Source organism: Lampris incognitus, chromosome 2, assembly GCF_029633865.1.
Source record: "Lampris incognitus isolate fLamInc1 chromosome 2, fLamInc1.hap2, whole genome shotgun sequence".
In the NCBI taxonomy this organism is placed as follows: Eukaryota; Metazoa; Chordata; class Actinopteri; order Lampriformes; family Lampridae; genus Lampris; species Lampris incognitus.
The window spans coordinates 70,147,178-70,168,679 of NC_079212.1; the positions used below are offsets into that span (position 1 = coordinate 70,147,178).

At 48.0% G+C, this 21,502-nt stretch overlaps 1 protein-coding gene across 1 annotated transcript; it reads left to right on the forward strand.

Moving 5' to 3' along the window:
- Positions 1-395: 395 nt before the first annotated feature.
- Positions 396-17,837, forward strand: rbbp8l (retinoblastoma binding protein 8-like). The gene is made up of 15 exons (XM_056300157.1): positions 396-647; positions 5,099-5,237; positions 5,404-5,446; positions 5,750-5,845; positions 8,788-8,900; positions 9,252-9,321; positions 11,760-11,770; positions 12,013-12,189; positions 12,746-12,804; positions 13,962-14,050; positions 14,227-14,917; positions 15,563-15,650; positions 15,830-15,888; positions 17,053-17,188; positions 17,335-17,837. The coding sequence occupies exons 1-15, from the start codon at positions 396-398 to the stop codon at positions 17,394-17,396; spliced, it is 2,085 nt and encodes a 694-aa protein (XP_056156132.1). The 3' UTR covers positions 17,397-17,837.
- The last annotated feature ends 3,665 nt before the right edge of the window (positions 17,838-21,502 follow it).

The window sequence follows — 21,502 nt, forward strand, 5'->3', positions numbered from 1 at the left end:
TTCAAGAATGTACTCCATGATGTGACCGTGTGTAACTATGATGCTTATGTGAAGTCCCTTCTGGAGGACCTGCACTGTGCCATGGCAGCAGGTCAGAAGAACTGCACAGCTGAGCAGAGACATCAGTTTGACCAGTACAACAAACGGGTCAAAGGTCAGCCTCAGCCTCTCGGTGACTAGGTACTGCTGGCAAACAAGAACATCAGGGGGAAACGTAAGCTTTCTGACAAGTGGGTGCCTGTTGTTTACACCATGGTGGCCTCAAAACCTGCCCTGCATATCTACCGGATCAGGGATGAGGAGGGAAATGAGCGAGTTGTTCACCAGAACTGCTGCTCCAGGTCAACTTCCTGCCCCTGGATGAAGACTTGGACGGTGATGCTGCTCCTATGTCCATGCCTGCCTCTAGTATGGCCAATGCCCCTCCTAAATCCGATTGGAATGAGACTGAGATGTCTAGATTGGACACTGAAGCTGTGACGGTTGAGCCATCCCTTGGTGGTTCGCTCTTGAGTGTTGATGACTGGGATGATGGCAGCACTGCCTCATGGGTCCGTGAGCAGTCGTCTATTGCTGAATCCTCTGGTTCAGACCATTCGCCTCCTCCTTCTGTGGCGGCCTCCCCTGCTTCTGATGATCCTGCCACAGTAGTGGCAGGATCATCCCCAACAGCTTTCCACACTCCTCTACCACAGCAATCACCTGGGCGTTCCAGTCCACCTCAGGCATCAAATGCAGATGGCCAACTTACCTCACCGTTTGTCAGAGTTATTAGGGCAATGTGCCGTTTGATTGAGTCCATGGTACAACTTGAGTCCATTTTAGGGGTTGAACCAAACCGCCATGCTGTTATTCACGTGTGAGTCAGAGTGGCATGCTACTGCCATGTCTTTTTTTCCTTTCTTTTTAGGGTGCATTCTTAGGCCACTCTTTATGTTATCATTGTATATGCTGCTGTGTGAAGCCCAACATTTTTCTTTTCATTTACCCATATTGTTTAGCCTGGGTTTGTGTAGTGTATAAGGCACCTCACTTGTCTATGGAGTATGAAGAGTTCTTGCTAGGCACCAAGCAGGTCTCTAATTCTCTTAACCTTTAGGAAGCTCATATAGCTGGTTCATTCCACTTTATTGTGTTTGTGTTTTCTTTACAGCCAGTGTATTTTGTGCAATTCTAGCACCACCGGTTACAAAAGTACCGGTGTGGGAAGATGGTGGAACGAATTTACATTTACAGCTGCCTCACCCAGTACCGTCCATGCAGTGCCTTTGTCCACGTCTGCATCTAGGTTTGTCTTCGCTTGATCACGAGGAAAGCTGGCAGTGGATCAGCTGGGAGAGCTTTGTTTGCTGTATCCTGTGGGCCCAGGGACCATGGCCCTGCCTGGAGCTGTGCCCGAGGAGGAAACACAGAGAGCAGTCTGGCAGGACGTGGAAGCGGGGCAGGCTAAGCTAACTCATAGCCCATGCAGACCGGCAGTTCTGGTAACACCGAGGGCGGTCTGGTGGCGGCCTCGTCCAGCCTTGACTGTGTTTTTAGTGTCGTCGTGTGGAGTGCGGGGAGGTGTGTCGAAGCTGTCTGGCTGGGAGAGCTGCCGCTGGATCAGCTGAGGGAGCTTGGTCTGCTGGACCCTGTGGGCCCAAGGACCACAGCCTTGAGCAGAGCTGCGCCCAAAGAGGAAACACCGAGGGCGTGTGTAGCGCTATCTATCCTTTTTAACTGTCAAGGACAACGCTCCTGAGTTCTCTATACAACTCGGTATCCAATAAACTATTGAAGTATGTTAACTTCGCTTTTTATGTGTTTAAAGTATGTTCTAAAGGCTCTAAATGTCTTACAGTGTCATCTGGTAACTCCAACTAAAAAGGTTGACTACCCCTTTAAGGCAATCTAACATGGTCTAGACACCTCAATGTGTCACCGAGTAACTTATATTAAAATGGTGGACTAGCCCTTTAAGGTTGTCTCAACATGTCACTTACCATAGCCTAGACACCACAGGAATAAACACACATGAATAATCCACACTCACACAGGTACATAGAATTATATATACAAATGTATTATGAGTAATAATTATTAGAATTAATGAAAGTGATAAGCCTCAATGGCTAACAAGCGTCTGCATTCAGATATACACAAATTAATCAGACTAACACATTAGCATACAGCTCAATAACCCTATAACTAAGCCGGCAATAAAATAAAAGAAAGTCAACCCCCAGTTGCAGGCCTGTTTCTTTATCGGGTACGTTGGGACCCTAAACAGCCCTCTTCGCTCCCCTTGGAAGCCCGCACATCCAACTTGTACTCACAAAGAATGCTCCTCTTTGTCTCGCGCTTCTCACCGCAGCACAGCAGCGAACGTCAGGCAGGCAGCCATCCTAGCTAACTGGCTAGTTAGCCGTTAGCACCATCTCACGGTAGAACCGTGCGCTCGCCTCGGCAGACCAACACGGCAACAGACGACTCCTTCTGCGTTCCTCGATGGTCGCATGAACCCACCACTACACTGTACTGATAACGTTACTTCGCTAAACTAGAAGACGGCCCGACTCACAGTGGGGCAAGCCCCTTACCGCATCCAGTCCATTCGCGCGTCTTGCTGTGCTAGCAACGAACACCGACTGGCTAGCTCGCTCCGTAACGTCGCTGGGTCCACATATGGGACTGACGAGTAGTCAGTTTGTCTCCCAAATCCACACAAACAGTTCCCGGGATGGGTCTCGGTCAGACACCCTCACACATCCCTGTTCACTAAACTTCAATTACATTTCTCTCACCGCAAAATAGCATATAACAACTCGACATCAAACTGCTCCGTTTTTTTCACACAAGGGACGAGAGACCTCCTTCCCTCCTTCCAGTCTGCTCGTGCTGACGTTTTCCGCTGCCCTCTCAACCAATCACATTCAAGGTAAGGTATTCTCTCCACAGCCAACCAATCACAACAATGGTAAGTTTCAACACTAAAATAAATGCATTTCACATTGGTAAACAACTGTTTTGCAGAACAATATCAACAATATAATATATTCATATTCAAAAGGTATACAAAATAACAAACATAGGCCAAACTCTTATCTAATAGTGCAATATAATATATCTAAGGCCTATAATTTAACCACAAGGTTACACGTGGAAGAGGGGCAGGCTAAGCTAACTGCTGGTGTAGCAGGAGTAAAAAGTACCTGCATGTTAGGGTCCATGGTGGTATAGCGGTCTAACCCTGGGGCCCGGGGTTCGCGCCTTGGTCTCGTCAGATCCGACTATGGCCGGATTCGATGAAGCAGCAACAATCGGCAACGCTGTTTTCGGGAAGGAGGCGGAGTCGGCTTGTATTCGTCACGTGAATGCGTCTCTGTGTGTGTCGGAAAAAGCAGTGGTTCGGCCTGGATTCGCCTTGTCATGGAGGTGGCGAGGCGTCTCCTTCGAGACTGCCGGCTGAAAGATGCAGTTGGCGAATGCATGCAGTACGAGGGTTGGTGTTTGAACTAGAATAGGGATCGATTGGCCACTAAATTGGGAGAAAAGAGGAAAAATCAGAAATAAATTAATAAAAAAAATAACTGCATGTTAGTACGTTGAAGTTCGGCAAAATATAATGTTAATGTTCCCAAGGGAGTAATGTTCTCATGGGCTTTGATTATATGGCGCCCTCTTATGGTGTTAGTTGGCACTGGCTGTGATCGCTGTACTCGTCACAATCGTGCCTTTTCTCGCAACCGGTGACGAGAGTGGAGAATCTTTTCTCCGTCCATTTTGGTGAATTAAAATATTATAAACCACTTGAAAATATGATCCACACGCATTAAGGGTTTTATGATTTGTTGTGAAGTGTAATTGTTATAAGGGCTTACTGTAACTGTTTTATCGATATAAATGAGTGGTGTTCTGCAGATTCGCTAGCTAGCTTCCGCAGGCTCGCTAGATAACTGCCGCGCGAGCATTGTCTAGCTCGCGGCTAGTGTTGAATATAATTTGCTTCACGTGAACAGGGGTTGGAGCAGCACAACACTGTGCCAACAGAGTGCTCTTTTTATCACCGGGTATGTTGTACTGTTTAAACGGTGCAAATGCATTCGTTGCATTTGAAGTTCATTGTCTATGCTATGTAAAGATGGTTCTAGTGCCTAGTGTCCAAGCACATGGGAATGGGTTTGCGTACGCGTGATACCAATCAATGTATTGTAACGTGCACGGATAAGTAGACACGTTAGCCCTTGGCAAACGGGTCGGGCCCTTAAGTCGACTGGTTAACTTTGTCGCCCGCGGTGCAGGAGATACGGGTTCACGTCCCGGCTGAGGCAGCGGTTCCCGGACTGCCCCCCTAATTCGCTGCAGTATTGCTAATTTGAAAAATCTATACGATCATTCTGTATTGCCCTTTTCTCGCGACCAGTGACGAGAGTGCGGCTGGAGCAATATTGTAACGTGCATGGATAAGAAGACGCGCTGGCCACTTGGCTCGCGGGTCTGACTCTTTAGTCTAGCGGTTAGCGATGCCTCCTGCGGTGCGGGCGACACGGGTTCGCTTCCCGGCCGCGGCAGTTCCTGTGGTTGCGTTGTCCCCCAAATTCGCTATATTGGTGTCAGAAGTGGGATGGAGCCATCGGAAGCGTAGGCGCCCTGAGGCGTGAAGGAGCTGATATGCTTAAGCGCGGGGTTGCGTTGTCCCCCGAATTCGCTACGATATATTAACAACACTGTGCCAACGGATCTTTCTTTGTATCACCAGATGCAATAAAAACACATGCATGAACCCATACAGCCTGACGAGTCAATTGCTGCTGCACAACACGCAAGCCAAAGACGAGGGGCTACACTAGCCCATGCAGACCGGCAGTTCCGACAGTCATCCTGGCTGGCGTTCGTTCTCCTGGACAGTGTTAGTTTGGATATAAGTGTTCTTGTAGTTTTTGGATGCGTTTGTGTCTTTGCGTTGCACTGCTGTGGGCTGGGGGAAACGACAAAGTGATTCTGATTTCTTATTCTGATTAACATTTACCGAACAAGCTGAACAGTGAAACACAAGGAAAGGAGCTCAAAAGGGTTGCACAATGCACATCATCATGTCTCTACTGCTCTGTCTCCCTAGGCCTCTGGAGTCATCTTGTTCTCTGAAAGCTCAGATTCTGTGACCAATTCAAAGGGATCCTCGGGCATCACCAAAGCAATGGAAGGTTTCAATGAGCTTCTCCACAAACTGCGGGAGGTTCACGAGCGAGAAGTGGAGGGTAAGTGGCAGACGTCTCTACAGCTGTCAAGACATTAACCTATGCCCTTGTCATCATATTCATCATGTCAGCGAAGAATGGCAGACTTACACGGGGGCTGATGGTGCTTTTGAGAAATAGGATATTTATCACCTGCGAATGAATGATGTACTTTGAACTTTTCCAGTGTGGCAGGTGAAGGTCCAGGAGCTGTCGAATAAGAAGGGCTGGTAAGTGAATTCTAATCCAATGCAAGTCAAGTAGATTGAATCAGCTCATCTGGCTACAACGTTTATTGACAGATATGTTTCATCACTCAATTAAGTGACTTCTTTGATTTTCCTACCTGGATTATTGAGCATGCATCAATACAATCCAGTGCAAGGTTTTAGCCATTTGAAAAACACTATTAGGGTAATCAGATCAAATTACATCACAGTTTATCTTGTCATCTTTGTCATGACTGCATGCTTAATGAAGATATCACTGGCTTTTTTATGTTAACGTGCATGCATGCATTTGTGTTCGAGTAGTGATTCAAAACGAATGGAGGAGCTGTTCAGTAGAAACCAGCAGATGAGAGAACAGCACAGGCTACTGACTGAAAACATCAAGACACTGGAAAACAGGTACTGATCTAATGTGTATGTCATGTCTAATATTCAGGTTGCACTAAACACCGATGTTTTCCAGGAGAGGGTATTGAACATGTAGTTGGACTGTGCTTGTGCATATGCATTTGAGAACCATATGGGTGGAGTTAAGTTTAGGCAAATTAAAAGGAAATAGTTCACTTTAGTGTGCTTTTATGAGGTTGACAACAATTGTAGACACACACACACACATATATTTAAATAAATATATATATATAAGCTGATGAGTGCGAGACGCATGAAACAGGTCTGTACTGCAATGCATTAAAACTTTTTCTCCTGTATCCGTGTTGATATGTGTGTGTGTGTGTGTGTGTGTGTGTGTGTGTGTGTGTGTGTGTGTGTGTGTGTGTGTGTGTGTGTGTGTGTGTGTGTGTGTGTGTGTGTGTGTGTGTGTGTATACATGTAAGTAGGTCCATTTCATTTATATAGCACTTTTCACTTATCAAAATGCCAGCCTATGCAAGTGGGTTATTAAAAGTTTTAAAATGTGGTACATACCCAACTGACCTGACCGGGGTGGGGGGGGGGGGTCCATAGTGTTGGAGCTAAAACAGGAAAAACACAGTCCCTCCTTGTTTTGAGCCTGGACCGTGGGACAGTTAAGAGCAACTGGTCAGAAGATCTGAGTAATCTTGGTGCAGAGTATTGGGTTATAAGTTCAGAAATATAAGAGGGTGCCATGCTTTGAATGTGATCAGAATTCAGCTGAAGAATTCAGCTGAATTCTGAAGTGTACAGGAAGCCAGTGTAAGTGGGTCAGAATGTGGGTAATATGGTCTCTTCGTTAGATGTTTGTCAAAAGTCTGGCTGCCGTGTTCTGAAGCAGTCAAGCAACCGCAGACTCTCTTAAATAAGAACATATGAAGTTACATTAATCCAGGCAGCAAGAGATAAAAGCATGGATGATTTGCTCTACGATGTTCTTAACTAATGCTGAACTGATTTGTCAATATTTCTGAGTTGTAAAACAAGACTGGACCAATTTCTTAATGTGATGGTCAACATTCAAGTTTTGATCAAACACAAAACCAAGAGCTCTAGCGGAAAGAAGGTTTCAGATTCCCTGCTAAATGCCAGAGACTAAATGGACTTCTACTGTTTGAAACCTGGACTGGGCCAATAACCAAGATTTCTGTTTTTTCTTTATTCAGCTGTAAAAAATTCAGTGACATCCAATCTTTGATAACAATGAGGCAACAATGTAGAGTATCCAGATTAATAAAATCATCAGATTTAAATGATACATAAAGCTGGGTGTCATCTGCATAGCAGTGGTAGGCAACAATCTTAAACTGATGGATAATATGACCAAGGGGAGGATATACTAGCTGAACAAAATGGGAAGAAGGGTTGAACCTTCTGGGACCCCACAGGACATATGAGCCGACAATGAGACAAAATCATCAATAGCCACTCTGAAAGATCTGTATGTAAGATATGAGGAAAACCAGCTGAGGGCAGTTCCATGTATGCCAACCCAGTGCTTTAGTCTCTCCAGCAAGATGGTATGATCAATAGTGTCAAGCATGGCAGACAAGTCTTACCAATACTAAAATGGAGTGATGACCAGAATGAGCATTCATAAGCACATCATTAGTGACTTTCAGCAGAGTAGTTTCAGTCCTATGAAGCTGGTGAAAACCAGATGGAAATGGGTCTAGAATGTCATTAGCTTCCGCTATTTCCAGTAGTTGTTTAGCAACAGCCTTTTCAATGATTTTTGAGACAAATGGTAATTCAGAGATTGGTCTGTAATTATGGAAGAGTGCTGGATCAAGGCCAGATTTCTTTAAAAGGGCTGGATACAGGTTTGTTTGAAATAGTCAGGGAACAAACCGGAGGACAGACTCATTTACGATACAGAGAAGACAAGGGGCAATGACTTTTAATGCCTCTTTGAACAATCTGGGGGGGTTAAGTGTCAAGGCCACAGGAGGACAAGTGCATGGAAGACACTATCAAGTAGATTATTCAGGGAAATAGAGGTAAATTCACTCAGCAATGTGGTGGGGGCATCTGGAGAAGTTATACATGAGGTAGGGGGCATTACAGAGGCTCTGATACCCTAAACCTTCTCAACAAAATAAGCTAGGAACTTATCACAATCTTCAATAGAACAGACTGAAATGGTTGAAGGGGCAAGGTTTACAAGTCAATGGTGCCAAACGAAGCTCTAGAGCTCTAAGTTTTTCCAGATATGAGGTTGATAAAATATCTAAGACTCTCTATGATTAGTAAATTATAAGACAATAATTCTCTCATATGGAGGAGGTGGACTTATATGTTAGTTTTCTTCCACCATCATTCTGCTCTTCTACATTCTCTTCTGAGCTGGCGAGAATCCTCCCTTACACAAGGTGATGGGTCTGACTGGCACTTTGACCTTGCCTTAATGGGACCACTGTAATCTAAAACCGATGAACATTAAACAAACTGATCAACCAAGCCATTTACATCAAGAAACCGAGTTAAATTACTACACTGAGCAGAGAAAACAGGAAAATGTATCAGAAGGTCTCTCATTAAGGGTGCGAGAGTGAACTATACGTTTTGAGGAAGGAGCAGCTACTTGAAGAGCGATATCCAACAAGACAGTTTTGTGATCAGAGACAAAATCTTTCAAAGCGAGGGCGTTAACAGATAAACCCACAGTAAAAATTAGATCAAGAGAGTGGCCTTGTTTATGTGTGGGATGTGATACATGCTGTTTTAGGTTAAAAGATTCACGTATGGTGCAAGTGCTTAGAATTCAGAAGACTATTAGTGGGGTCATCCACATGTGTTTATAAATGAATACATTGCTAACCCTAACTGTTACACATTCTAGTTTAGAAATACACATTCATACCCACACACTGGTCATAGCATCAGTGTATTTGTGATTGTTATGTCAACTTGTTGTATTTGATGTACAGGTTGAGGGCAGGACTTTGCGACAGGTGTACAGTAACTCAGGACGTGGCAGAGAGGCGACAGCAGGAATACGAGACCTCGCAGATAAAGAGCTTTCAGCACATCTCCATACTGGGTATCCAGTCTGCCTCTGTGCCTTTTCTGCATCTCTACTTGCCTGTCTATCCCTCTAGTTATTGATCTGTATGTATCTGTCTGACGATCTGTCTGTCAATTCATCTACCAGCTATCTGGCAGCAGTCTCACTGCTATCTCACTTATACCACTTCCTCATCAATTCAATTCAATTCAATTTATTGTCATTAAAAACAATGTGCAGGCACATGTTAAAAATGAAATGAGGGCTGTGGCTTCACCAAACATCCTGCATCCTAATAGAACAAGTTGTCTTTTTTCATGTCCACCACAGTCATGTAGGCCAGCTTGGTGATCCAGGCCGTGACTGTGCTTCTGCTCTGTGTTGTAGTGGGTGAGGTGAACAACCTCACCAGGGAGAACAGAAGACTGAGGGAAGAGGTCAGGAACCTGAAAGGAGCGTTGGAGTGAGTACATGAAATTTGAATGTCTGTGACGACCGGTTTCTCTGAATCATCCTGCATGCAGCTGTTTCCTGTGTTCTTTCTTTTAACAGTCTCAAATAATTTCAAGGGTTTTTTTTTCTATTTGATCTCTGTTATTCGTGATTGGCTGGGTTGTTTTCACTGACGTTAGACTACATAAACACGACCTTTCCAGTTCAAGACACCATACAGTATAATATGGATACCATATTATAGCTTTTTATTCTGCTGCCAGTGTGGGAAGATGGCTGCACAAACTTACATTTGCAGCGGCCTCACCCAGTACCATCTATGCAGGGTCTTTGTCCATGTCTGTGTCTAAGTTTGTGTTTTCGTGTGACGGCTGGGAGAGCTGGCGCTGGATCAGCTGGGAGAGCTTGGTCTGCTGCATCCTGTGGGCCCAGGGACCACGACCCTGCCTGGAGCTGCACCCGAGGAGAAAACACCAAGGGCAGTCTGAAAGGATGCGGAAACGGGGCAAGCTAAGTTAACTGCCTGCCCATGCAGACCGGCAGTTCCGATAACACCGAGGGTGGTCTGGCGGTGGCCTCGCCTGGTGTGGACTGTGTTTTTGGTGTCATGGCGTGGAGTGCGGGGGGAGGTGTGTCGAAGGTGTCTGGCTGGGAGGGCTTGGTCTGCTGCGTCCGGTGGGCCCAGGGACCACGGCCATGCTTGGAGCTGCACCCGAGGAGAAAACACTGAGGGTGGTCTGACAAGAAGCAGGGCAGTCTAAGCTAACTGCTAGTCCATGCAGACCGGCAGTCCGACAGTCAACCTGGCGTTCACTCTCTTGGACAGTGATTTTTTTTTGATATGTTGGATATACATATCAAAAAAAAAAGCTGAGGGGGGCATGGGAGTTTGACCAGCCAGTCTACATGTGTTTTGTGGACTCTGAGAAGGCTTACGACTGTGTACCCCGGGGCACTCTGTGGGGGGTACTGCGGGAGTATGGGGTACCGGGGCAGTTGCTACAAGCCATCCAGTCCTTGTATAACCAAAGTGAGAGCTGTGTCCGCATTCTTGGCACAAAGTCAAACACGTTTTCGGTGGGTGTTGGGCTCCGCCAAGGTTGTCCCTTGTCTGCGATTCTGTTTGTGATATTCATGGACAGGATCTCAAGGAGCAGCCAAGGTGAGCAGTGTGTCCGTTTTGGGAACCTCAGAATTGCATCTCTGCTCTTCGCAGATGATGTGGTTTTGTTGGCTTCATCAGAACATGACCTCCAGCGCGCACTGGGGCGGTTTGCAGCTGAGTGTGAAATGGCCGGGGTGAGAGTAAGCACCTCCAAGTCTGAGGCCATGGTTCTCTACCGGAAAATGGTGGATTGGTTGGGGATGAGTTGTTGCCTCAAAGTGAAGGAGATCAAGTATCTCGGGGTCTTGTTCACGATAGAGGGGTAGGCTGGAGCAGGAGATTGACAGGCGGATTGGTGCAGCAGGAGAAGGAGCTGAGCCGGAAGGCAAAGCTCTCAATTTACCAGTCAGTCTTCGTTCCAACCCTCACCTATGGTCATGAGCTTTGGGTAGTGACCGAAAGGGTGAGATGGCGGATACAAGCGGCTGAAATGAGTTTCCCCCGTAGGGTGTCTGGGCTCAGCCTTAGAGGTAGGGTGAGGAGCTCAGACATCCGGAGGGAGCTTGGAGGAGAGCCGCTGCTATCAAAAGGAGCCAGTTGAGATGGTTCGGGCATCTGATCAGGATGCCTCCTGGGCGCCTTCCTTTGGAGGTTTACCGGACACGGTCAACTGAGAGGAGACCCCGGGGTAGACCCAGAATGTGCTAGAGGGACTACATGTCCAATCTTGCCTGGGACCGCATTGGGATCCCCCAGGAGGAGTTGAAGGGTGTTGCTGGGGCGGGGGACGTCTGGAGTGCCCTACTTAGCTTGCTGCCACCACGACCCGACCCCAGAGAAGCGGCTGAAGATGAGATGAGATGATGTTGGATATATGTGTTTGGTTTTTTTTTTATGTTTTTTTCCCCCTTTTTTTCCTCTCCAATTGTACTTGGCCAATTACCCCACTCTTCCGAGCCGTCCCGGTCACTGCCGCACCCCCTCTGCTGATCCGGGGAGGGCTACAGACTAATGTGAAGTCACCAGCCACTTCTTTTCACCTGACAGTGAGGAGTTTCACCACGGAGACATAGTGCGTGGGAGGATCACGCTGCCCCCCCCCCCAAACAGGCGCCCCGACCGACCAGAGGAGGCGCTAGTGCAGCGACCAGGACACGTACCCACATCCGGCTTCCCACCCGCAGACACGCCAACCGTGTCTGCAGGGACGCCCAACCCAGCCGGAGGTAACACGGGGACTCGAACTGGCGATCCCCATGTTGGTCAGCAACAGTGTAGACCACTATGCTACCCGGACGCCCGGATATATGTGATTTTGTCGTGGGGGGGGGTTGTAGTTTGGATACATGTGTTCTTGTAGTTTGGATGTGTTTTTGTCTTTGTGTTGCACTGCTGGGGGCTGGGGAAACGATGTGTGGTTTCATTTCCTGTGCAGGTCCGTGAAATGAAACCACACATAGATGTTCTTGATGTATATTATGATGATTACCATCAAAAAAACACCAAAAGGCCAGCACAGTCCTCTGTAAGAACACAGCACATCGGATGTTTTTCCTGATTTTGTTTCCGTGTGTGTGTGTGTGTGCAGAGGTCAGAACGAACGCTCCTCGAGCAGTACCACCCCTGAGGTCAAGCCATCAAGATCTCCTGACCTTTCACCGCCCGGTGGGCCCATGTCCCTAATCACCACGGCAACCAGTCACACCACCGGCCAGGCAGCAGATGGCGATGTTGCAATGAAAACTGAGCTAGACCAAAGAGCGGAGGGTAAAGAAAGGGCCAGCAGAGGGCATTACTCCTCCTTTGTAGCAATCTTTACATTTGTTTGCTTCCCAGACAGCATCCGGATGTGGGCCACTTCAGGCAGTGATGCGGCACTGATGGCCTTCTTCTGGCCCTGACAAAATGGATGTGAGCCTGAAGTGGCCCACATGTATAATAACAAATATGGCCCAAATATACCAAATCAAATGTGGGCCTTTTTTGGCAAAGATGTGGTGCTCTGGGCAACATGTGATCTGGATGTGACCCTGAAGTCGCCCCGTGTGGTAAATAGTGACTATAGCCCAAATATCACAAAACAAATATGGGCCACCTTTGCCAAATATGTGGCACATGCAGCATTGCTATGGCTTGGTTCTGGCCCAGATCTGTCAAACAGGAGCGGGCCGCCCCAGTGCCATCATTCCATGCGGTATGTGGGCCGGATGAAGTGTCGGGTGTGGGACGGGTCCGGGCCACAACAATTTTGCTGTCTGGGTTGTATATGTTTTGGCTTGGGCTGTCCAGTTGTTCAGCTCATGCGTGCTGTTGGTTCTGTTAGACTCGGTAGACGCCATGGATGAACAGAGACAGATGAGGGGCTGGAACAGGAGCCACTTTGTAAGTGTTTCGAAAAGAATTTGCAAATGATTATGTTAAATAACACTGGTCTACAAAAATGTAGTGTTTTTTTTCTTGCATGGACTTTGGAAACTGTTTTTGACTAATTTTGGGCTGCTGAATCCAAATCTGAGCTCAGGTTTGCTCTATCCCATCAAGTGTTTGTGCTATCTGTACGCTCCTAATTCAGGATTTTATAAAAGTTGACCATCTAGTCTGGCAATCTTGGTGGGGATAAACAGGCCCCCTGTTCATTTCCTAAGTAATTTCATGCTAGGCTGAGTGTTTATTTATTCATTGTAATCATTTTTGCATCTATCGGTCTTCTAACGCAACAGTGTTATTTTAACTTCGAGTGTAAAACTGCTGTTTTCTCGAAAATAATGATTTTTCATAGTTCAAAAACCTGAGGTGATAGGCAAAAACTAACGCCAGATTTGGATTCAGCACCCAAAGGTTAGCTAGAATCCGTTGAAAATCCCCATGCAAGAAAAATGGTGTTGACCAGTGTAATGAATTGTGAAATGTTCTATCAGCAAATAATTAAAACACCCTAATTATGGGGCGTCTGGGTAGCGTGGCGGCCTATTCCATTGCCTACCAACACGGTGATCGGCGGTTCGAATCCCCGTGTTACCTCCGGCTTGGTCGGGCGTCCCTACAGACACAATTGGTCATGTCTGCTAGTGGGAAGCCGGATGTGGGCATGTGTCCTGGTCGCTGCACTGGCGCCTCCTCTGGTCAGTCGGGTCGGGGCTCCTGTTCGGGTTGGGGGTAGCATGACCTCCCACGTGCTACGTCCCCCTGGTGAAACTCCCCACTGTCAGGTGAAAAGAAGCGGCTGGCGACTCCACATGTAGCGGAGGAGGCATGTGGTAGTCTGCAGCCCTCACCGGATCAGCAGAGGGGGTGGAGCAGCGACCGAGACAGCTCGGAAGAGGGGGGTAATTGGCCAAGTACAATTGGGGAGGAAACCCCCCCCCCCAAAAAAAAACGCCCTAATTATGCTGTTCATTTTTTATATGGAATGAGTAAAAGTAGAGGTGGAATATTCCAACCTTTCCACCCGGCCGCGTCTCATTATACATGTCTTTGTATCAGCAGTTGAGACTTTTATGGCTTAGTAACTCTCACCTATGTTGTCCCACATCACACAGGAGTCCTACAAGCCTTTTTCGTTGACTCCATCCACTTCGGTCTCCTGGAGGAAAGAACATGTCACTCAGTCGGGTGCTGGAGACAAGAGGTGAGAGACACGCCTCACAATAATGTCTCATTACACTACAATGTTCAACCCTTTACATACAACTCTGTCTGTCTGTCTGTCTTTCTCCCCGCTTGTGTTACTTGTCCCAGAGCTGGGTTGGATCAGCAATCACCAATCTCCCCCTCCATCCCTCCCCATCTTCTCCTCCTAAAAAGTATTCCTCACTCCTCACCTTCTTCTTCCTCCTCTACCCCCGGAGATGTAAACCCTAGCAGACACGTGCTCCACGCCCCTGTGCCCTGCCGCCCTCGCCCTATCAAGACGGGCCCCTGGCCGCTGTCGGAAGCTGCTGACTGGGTGACCCAGACCAATTCCACGGCCAACAGCCTGGTGGCTCAGTCCAACCACAAATCCAGCTCCCTGCACTTCCCAACCCTGGCCAGCCAACAAGCCAACCACTGCAGCCAGACTGCCCAGAGGAGGAGGCAGGTTCTGGGGCAGATGTGGCCAAGGCACAGCCCCCTTCAGTCCCATCCTAAAGAGAAGGTCATGGTGCTCAGGGTGAGAAGTCTGTCGGAGCAGGAGGAGGGCCAAGCTAGGGCTCCGGAGAAAAAGGCGCCGTGGCCAACCACAACGAGTTCTGAGACGCCGCACGCTGAGGGGGTGTTTGGAGTTGGGCTGAGAGAGGAAAATAACGCGCCTCTGGACCTGTCCGATCGAGGGAGGTCCAAATCCAGCCAATCACCAAAGGGTAATAAGCCCCTAAGTGTGCACGGTGGAGAAAGAGTGGCAGCCATACCAGGCAGTCCATCCTCCTCTTCCTCAAGTCCCTTACTTCCTTCATGCCCCTCGACACTCTCATCCAGCCTCCAACAGGAAACGGGTTCGGGTGACCACAATCTCAAGGTAATTTCACCTCCTCGTTCATCTGGTGTCGTTTACGTCTCTTCTCATGGAGAAAAGCAGAACGGAGGGCTGTGTCTAATATTAGGTGTAATATTGTATATGCGTTTGTTATAAAGGTTTGGTGTGCGCATGCAGACTCAAATACACGCTCAAATAGGGCGTCCGGGTGGCGTGGCGGTCTATTCCATTGCCTACCAACGCGGGGATCGGTGGTTTGACTCCCCGTGTTACCGCTGGCTTGGTCGGGTGTCCCTACAGACACAATTGGTCGTGTCTGGAGGCGGGAAGCCGGATGTGGGTATGTGTCCTGGTCGCTGCACTCTGGTGGGTCAGGGGCGCCTGTTCGAGGGGGAGGGGGAACTGGGGGGAAATAGCGCGATCCTCCCATGTGTTACGTGTCCCCCTGGTGAAACTCCTCACTGTCAGGTGAAAAGAAGCGGCTGGCGACTCCACATGTATGGGAGGAGGCACGTGGTAGTCTGCAGCCCAGAGGGGGTGGAGCAGGGACCCGGACGGCTCGGAAGAGGGGGGTAATTGGCCGGATACAACTGGGCAGTAAAAGAAAAATAATAATAATAATAATGGACACAAATTCTATGACTCACTAATAACAATTGTGATTCCGGTCATGTGCTCCCACACCAGTCTGTAGAAGGACAGGCCGAGGAACCAGATGGAAAAACAGACCAAGCCAGTGAGAAGGTACCAGTCCTCACCATTTCACTTCAGCCAGGTGAGGACTGCCTCTGTGTGTGTGTGTGTGTGTGTGTGTGTGTGTGTGTGTGTGTGTGTGTGTGTGTGTGTGTGTGTGTGTTTGTGTGTGTGTGTGTGTGTGTGTGTGTGTGTGTGTGTGCTAGACTTTAGAATTATAGAATTATACTCATAATTATGCTTATTTTTAATCTGCAACAGTGGTGCTGCTGGAGACTCTGAACTCTGCTCTGCAAGAATCCTCATCTTCAAATGGCAAGGTGAGTCCCCCCCAGTGTGATGGTGTCATCACATCTTTAGTCAGCATAGATAGATAGATAGATAGATAGATAGATAGATAGATAGATAGATAGATAGATAGATAGATAGATAGATAGATAGATAGATAGATAGATAGATAGATAGATAGATAGATAGATAGATAGATAGATAGATAGATAGATAGATAGATAGATAGATAGAAAACATAAATAACATCCATCCATCATCCGAACCACTTATCCTGGTGTCAGGGTCGCAGGGATGCTGGAGCCTATCCCAGCAGTCAATGGATGGCAGGTGGGGAGACAACCTGGACAGGCCGCCGGGCCATCACACAGGGCCGACACACACACACACACACACCTAGGGCAATGTAGTACGGGTGATTCACCTGACCTCATGTCTTTGGACTGTGGGAGGAAACTGGAGCCTCCGGAGGAAACCCACGCAGACACGGGGAGAACATGCAAACTCCACACAGAGGACGACCCAGGACGACTCCCACGGTTGGACTACCCCGGGGCTCGAACCCAGGACCTTCCTGGTGTGAGGTGACCGCACTAACCACTGCGCCAGCGGGCCGCCACACAACAGTTGTGTAGAAGCCTCACAGTTGTGTTTTTGATGGTGTTCTTCATATGTACACCCAGCAGAGCCTTGCCCACTGCGCAGCGAGTCTACTCCATGGCAGCAGGAGCTCGCACATTACTCGCACACCCCTCCCCGAGTACGAGACATTCATCCGAAGGGGGACATGTTGTCCCATCCGAAGTATGTAAGCCCGTTAACAGCACGGCTCTTCCGTTGTCTCATAACTATCATGTGGTCTGCTGCGCCCTGTGGGCCCCGGGACCCGGGCCCTGCCCGGGGCTGCTCCCGAAGAGGAAACACTGAAGGCGGTCTGACAGGACGCGGAAGCGGGGCAGGCTAAGCTAACTGCTAGCCCATGTAGACCGGCAGTTCCGACAGTCATCCTGGCTGGCGTTCGTTCTCTTGGACAGTGATTTTTTTGTCGTTTAGTTTATATATGTGTGTTAGTCTAGATATTTGTTCTTGTAGGTTTTGGATTTGTGTTTCTGTCTTTGTGTTGCGCTGCTGTGGGCTGGCGGAAACGACATGTTGTTTCATGACACGTGAAGTGTTTCTGATTCTAATATTCCCAGTTGGCACCAGCGGCTGATCGGGGCAGCAGCTCGGAGGAGCCGGATGGAGCGGGCAGTGGGTCCAGCTCAGAGTGCGGTCCAGATGCCAAGAGAAAGAAAGCGCGCCTGGACATAAGTACCGACAGAGACTCTGATGGTAGGTGTTTCAGGTCCACCTCGGACTTGCAGGACCAACTCCGCCTTCGGTGGCTGCTGCTGCGAGGCTGTTCCCTGCGCAGCGGCTGTGGTGACAGACAACCGGGGACGTAAACACAGAATGACCCTCTTCCTTCTCCTCCACAGAGATCCAGCAGGAAAGAAAAATGAAGATCAAAATGGAGCCTTGGGAAAAGAGCCCAACCTAAAAAGGAGAGGGATGATGCCCCGTAAGGGGGGTAAGGTTGCGATAGTACAAAGCATATGGACTTCAAACAGAACTTGTGGCACTCCTGTCAGTCTCCTCCTATTACAGTGGATGTAGCCGGCATGTCAAGTATGCCTTTTTCTTTTTTCTTTTTATCCCCAATCGTTTTTGGCCAATTACCCCACTCTTCCGAGCTGTCCCGGTCGCTGCTCCACCCCCTCTGCTGACCTGGGGAGGGCTGCAGGCTACCGCATGCCTCCCCCCATACACGTGGAGTCGCCAGCCGCTTCTTTTCACCTGACAGTGAGGAGTTTCGCCAGGGGGGGCGTAGCATGTGGGGGGATCACGCTATTCCCCCCAGTTCCCGCCCCCCCCCCAAAACAGGCGCCCCGACCGACCAGAGGAGGCGCTAGTGCAGCGACCAGGACACATACCCACATCCGGCTTCCCACCCACGAACACGGCCAGTTGTGTCTGTAGGGACGCCCGACCAAGCCGGAGGTCACACGGGGATTCAAACCGGCGATTCCCATGTTGGCAGGCAACGGAATAGACCGCTACGCTACCTGGACGCCGACGCATGTCAAGTATTTCACAGCCATTTTTTGGTTGAAGGTGGAATCCCCATCCCTAACCTCCTCTGTGTCCTGCCCTACTCCATCCACATTCCCGCTGGGACGCGAAGGGGCATATGCCGGACTTCCTGTTGGGTTTGGGGACAGTAGAGAGAGATCTGTCGTCTGCACAGCCCCGACTTACAACGTCACACATTCTAACACAACACTACACAACACAACACAGTACAGCACAGCACAACACAACACAACACTACACAACACAACACAACACAGCACAACACAGCACAACACTACACAACACAGTACAGCACAACACTACACAACACAGTACAGCACAACACAGCACAACACTACACAACACAGTACAGCACAACACTACACAACACAGTACAGCACAACACTACACAACACAGTACAGCACAACACTACACAACACAGCACAACACAGCACAACACTACACAACACAGTACAGCACAACACTACACAACACAGTACAGCACAACACTACACAACACAGTACAGCACAACACTACACAACACAGTACAGCACAACACAACACAACACAGCACAACACAGCACAACACTACACAACACAGTACAGCACAACACTACACAACACAGTACAGCACAACACTACACAACACGGTACAGCACAACACTACACAACACAGCACAACAGTACACAACACAGTAAAGCACAACACTACACAACACTACACAACACAGTACAGCACAACACTACACAACACAGTACAGCACAACACAGCACAGCACAGCACAACACAACACAACACAGCACAACACAGCACAACACAACACAACATAACACAGCACAACACAACACTACACCACACTACACAACACGACATGCAGGTGTTCTTCTACGTGGTTAAAGGTGAATGTGGTGAGCTCCGTGTGGGGGTGTGTACAGGGATCAGTGTGGGGGTTAGGCTGGCTGTTGTAGAGCTGATGTGTGTCTGTGAGTGAGCAGATTACTGATTAAACTGAGCTTTGTGAGACTGGAACGTGTGTGATGTGTCTGCTTGTGTCCCTTCAGCCATTGTTGTCCACCGGTCTACATTAGATGTGTATCACTGTCACGTCAGCCAACACCACCACCATCCCTCCTGCCAAGGCCTCAGCCATGGCAGCATCCCCTCTCTTCAGCACAGGCCGTCCTCAACGCCTCATCACCTGCACATCACCTCCTCATCACCGCCTCATCACCCCCACATCAGCTCCGTGTCACCTCCTCATCAGCTCCACATCACCTCCACATCACATCACCTCCACATGACCACCTCATCAGCTCCGCATCACCTCCTCATCAGCTCCACCTCACCTCCACATCACATCACCTCCACATCACCTCCACATCACCTCATCACATCCTAATCACCCCCACATCACATCACCTCCTCATCACCTCCTCATCACCTCTACATCCCTTCCAACAGGCAGCTGACATGTGTCAGTCTGAAGAAATTGTCGTGGCTTATGAATCGGTTATGAATGAACTGACTTATGACTCTAAAGACCTGTTCAGCTGAGGACACATGGTTGAGTCCTGCTGACAGCAGTGATTATCCACTGAACTGACCAGGAGCTACTATGAATTCATTCCTCACTTTCTGTCTGACGCTCAAACAGGACTTCACTTGAGGGACAAACTCCTCCTCATTGCTTTAATCTGCACTCCTGTCACATGTGTGTACTTTCTCACCTCGGTCTGTCTACATTCTGCCACAAATAGCAACTTTTCAGCTTTGCTTAGTGTAAATAAGGGACGGACAAAGAAAACAGAGAAGAAAACAGGTTCCTCTTCCTCTTTTTCATTTTCAGAGAACACATATTTTGCAAGTCTTAACTTTCCACTCACAGCTGTGACATGTTTACAGAGGCAGCGAGGAAGGCTGAAGCGGCTCCGCTGGACTCCACCCAAACCTTTTTATACTACACCGCCTTCACAGCCATTTTCTAGGAGCCGTTCAGCCAGTCTTCTCTCAGAAGTGCGGATATTAACATGTATGTGACGTCAGTAAGTAGCAGGAGGAATGGTAATAGGAGATCATACTGATCTCTGATGCCAGCACACTACACTGCATTATGTTCACTGCCGATGTGCCTCGAAGCACCACAGCTACACATCAGCCACTCTGACTACAATAACCCTATAAACCCTATAAATAAACCCTATAAACCCTATAAATAAATCCTATAAATAAACCTTAAAGACCCTATATATGAACCCTATAAATAAACCCTATATGTAAACCCTATAAATACCCCTATATATAAACCCTATAAATTACCCTATATGTAAACACTATAAATAACCCTTTATATAAAGCCTATAAATTACCCTATATGTAAACCCTATAAATAACCCCTATATATAAAGCCTATAAATCACCCTATATGTAAACCCTATAAAGAACCCCTATATATAAACCCTATAAATGACCCTATATGTAAACCCCATAAATAACCTCTATATATAAAGCCTATATATGAACCCTATATATAACCCCTGCCATTCTTGTTTGGCTCAGTTGTAAATGTGCTGCTATAATGTGTTGACACCACTCCAACCAGAGACACACTTTGCTGGTGTATTTTCTCATCAGTCGTGTTTCATTGTCATTTTGCATTTATAGCATGCACTATGGCATACTGTAATGACGTCATAGATGTTCTGTGTTACAGTTTCATGGTTTTGTATCTCTAGCATGCACTATGGCATACTGTAATGACGTCATAGATGTTCTGCGTTACACTGTATCACATTTCACTTTAATGGCTAACTAAGATATGTAAAGCACATATGGCCGATCAGCAGTGTGTGTGTATGTGTGTGTGTGTGTGTGTGTGTGTGTGTGTGTGTGTGTGTGTGTGGTCAGCATGCAACATAAGAGTTGTTGCACCACGAGTGGAGGTGTGGAAACCGGTGGAAACATGAACAGCATCATGGTAGATGTGACCCAAGCAGGATAAGTCTGCAGTCCCTGTGCGTCTGGCGTTGTGTGAGTCTGCAGTCCCTGTGCGGCTGGCGTTGTGTGGGTCTGCAGTCCCTGTGCGTCTGGCGCTGTGTGGGTCTGCAGTCCCTGTGCGGTTCTGTTACATGCATGTGCCTGTATCAAAAACGGCACAGGTTAAAAAGAAGAGATGTTCAGGGTGAGGACAGCATGGCCGGAATACATGACTGCTACTGGTTTCCATAGTTTTGCATATGAAAGAGCCTGTTTGATCCACGTGGAAGAAGGCAGGTACCTGGTCCACACCAGGTACCCGCCCGCCAACACAATATTCCTTATGTGTTACCAGACTGTACGTTACATAATGGCTTTTTAAACAAGGTCTTCATTGAGTTTTCACTGTACATGTCAGCGTTATTATGCAACAAATTACACCGCAGCTCTTAACTTTCAAAAACAACACATGCCCCCACCCCTCACCCCCACACGCACTTGTTCTATCTCAACTTGTATTTAGAGCCAACGTGAATACAAAACATGACAAAACAGTCA

What these genes read in the sequence shown, in the direction of transcription:
- rbbp8l (XM_056300157.1), top strand. Translation starts at nt 396, where the DNA reads ATGCCTGCCTCTAGTATGGCCAATGCCCCTCCTAAATCCGATTGGAAT. An exon ending in CTTCTGATGATCCTGCCACA is followed by an intron (nt 648 to 5,098) that starts GTAGTGGCAGGA and finishes CTGTCTCCCTAG; the next exon opens with GCCTCTGGAGTCATCTTGTT. An exon ending in TACCGACAGAGACTCTGATG is followed by an intron (nt 17,189 to 17,334) that starts GTAGGTGTTTCA and finishes TCTCCTCCACAG; the next exon opens with AGATCCAGCAGGAAAGAAAA.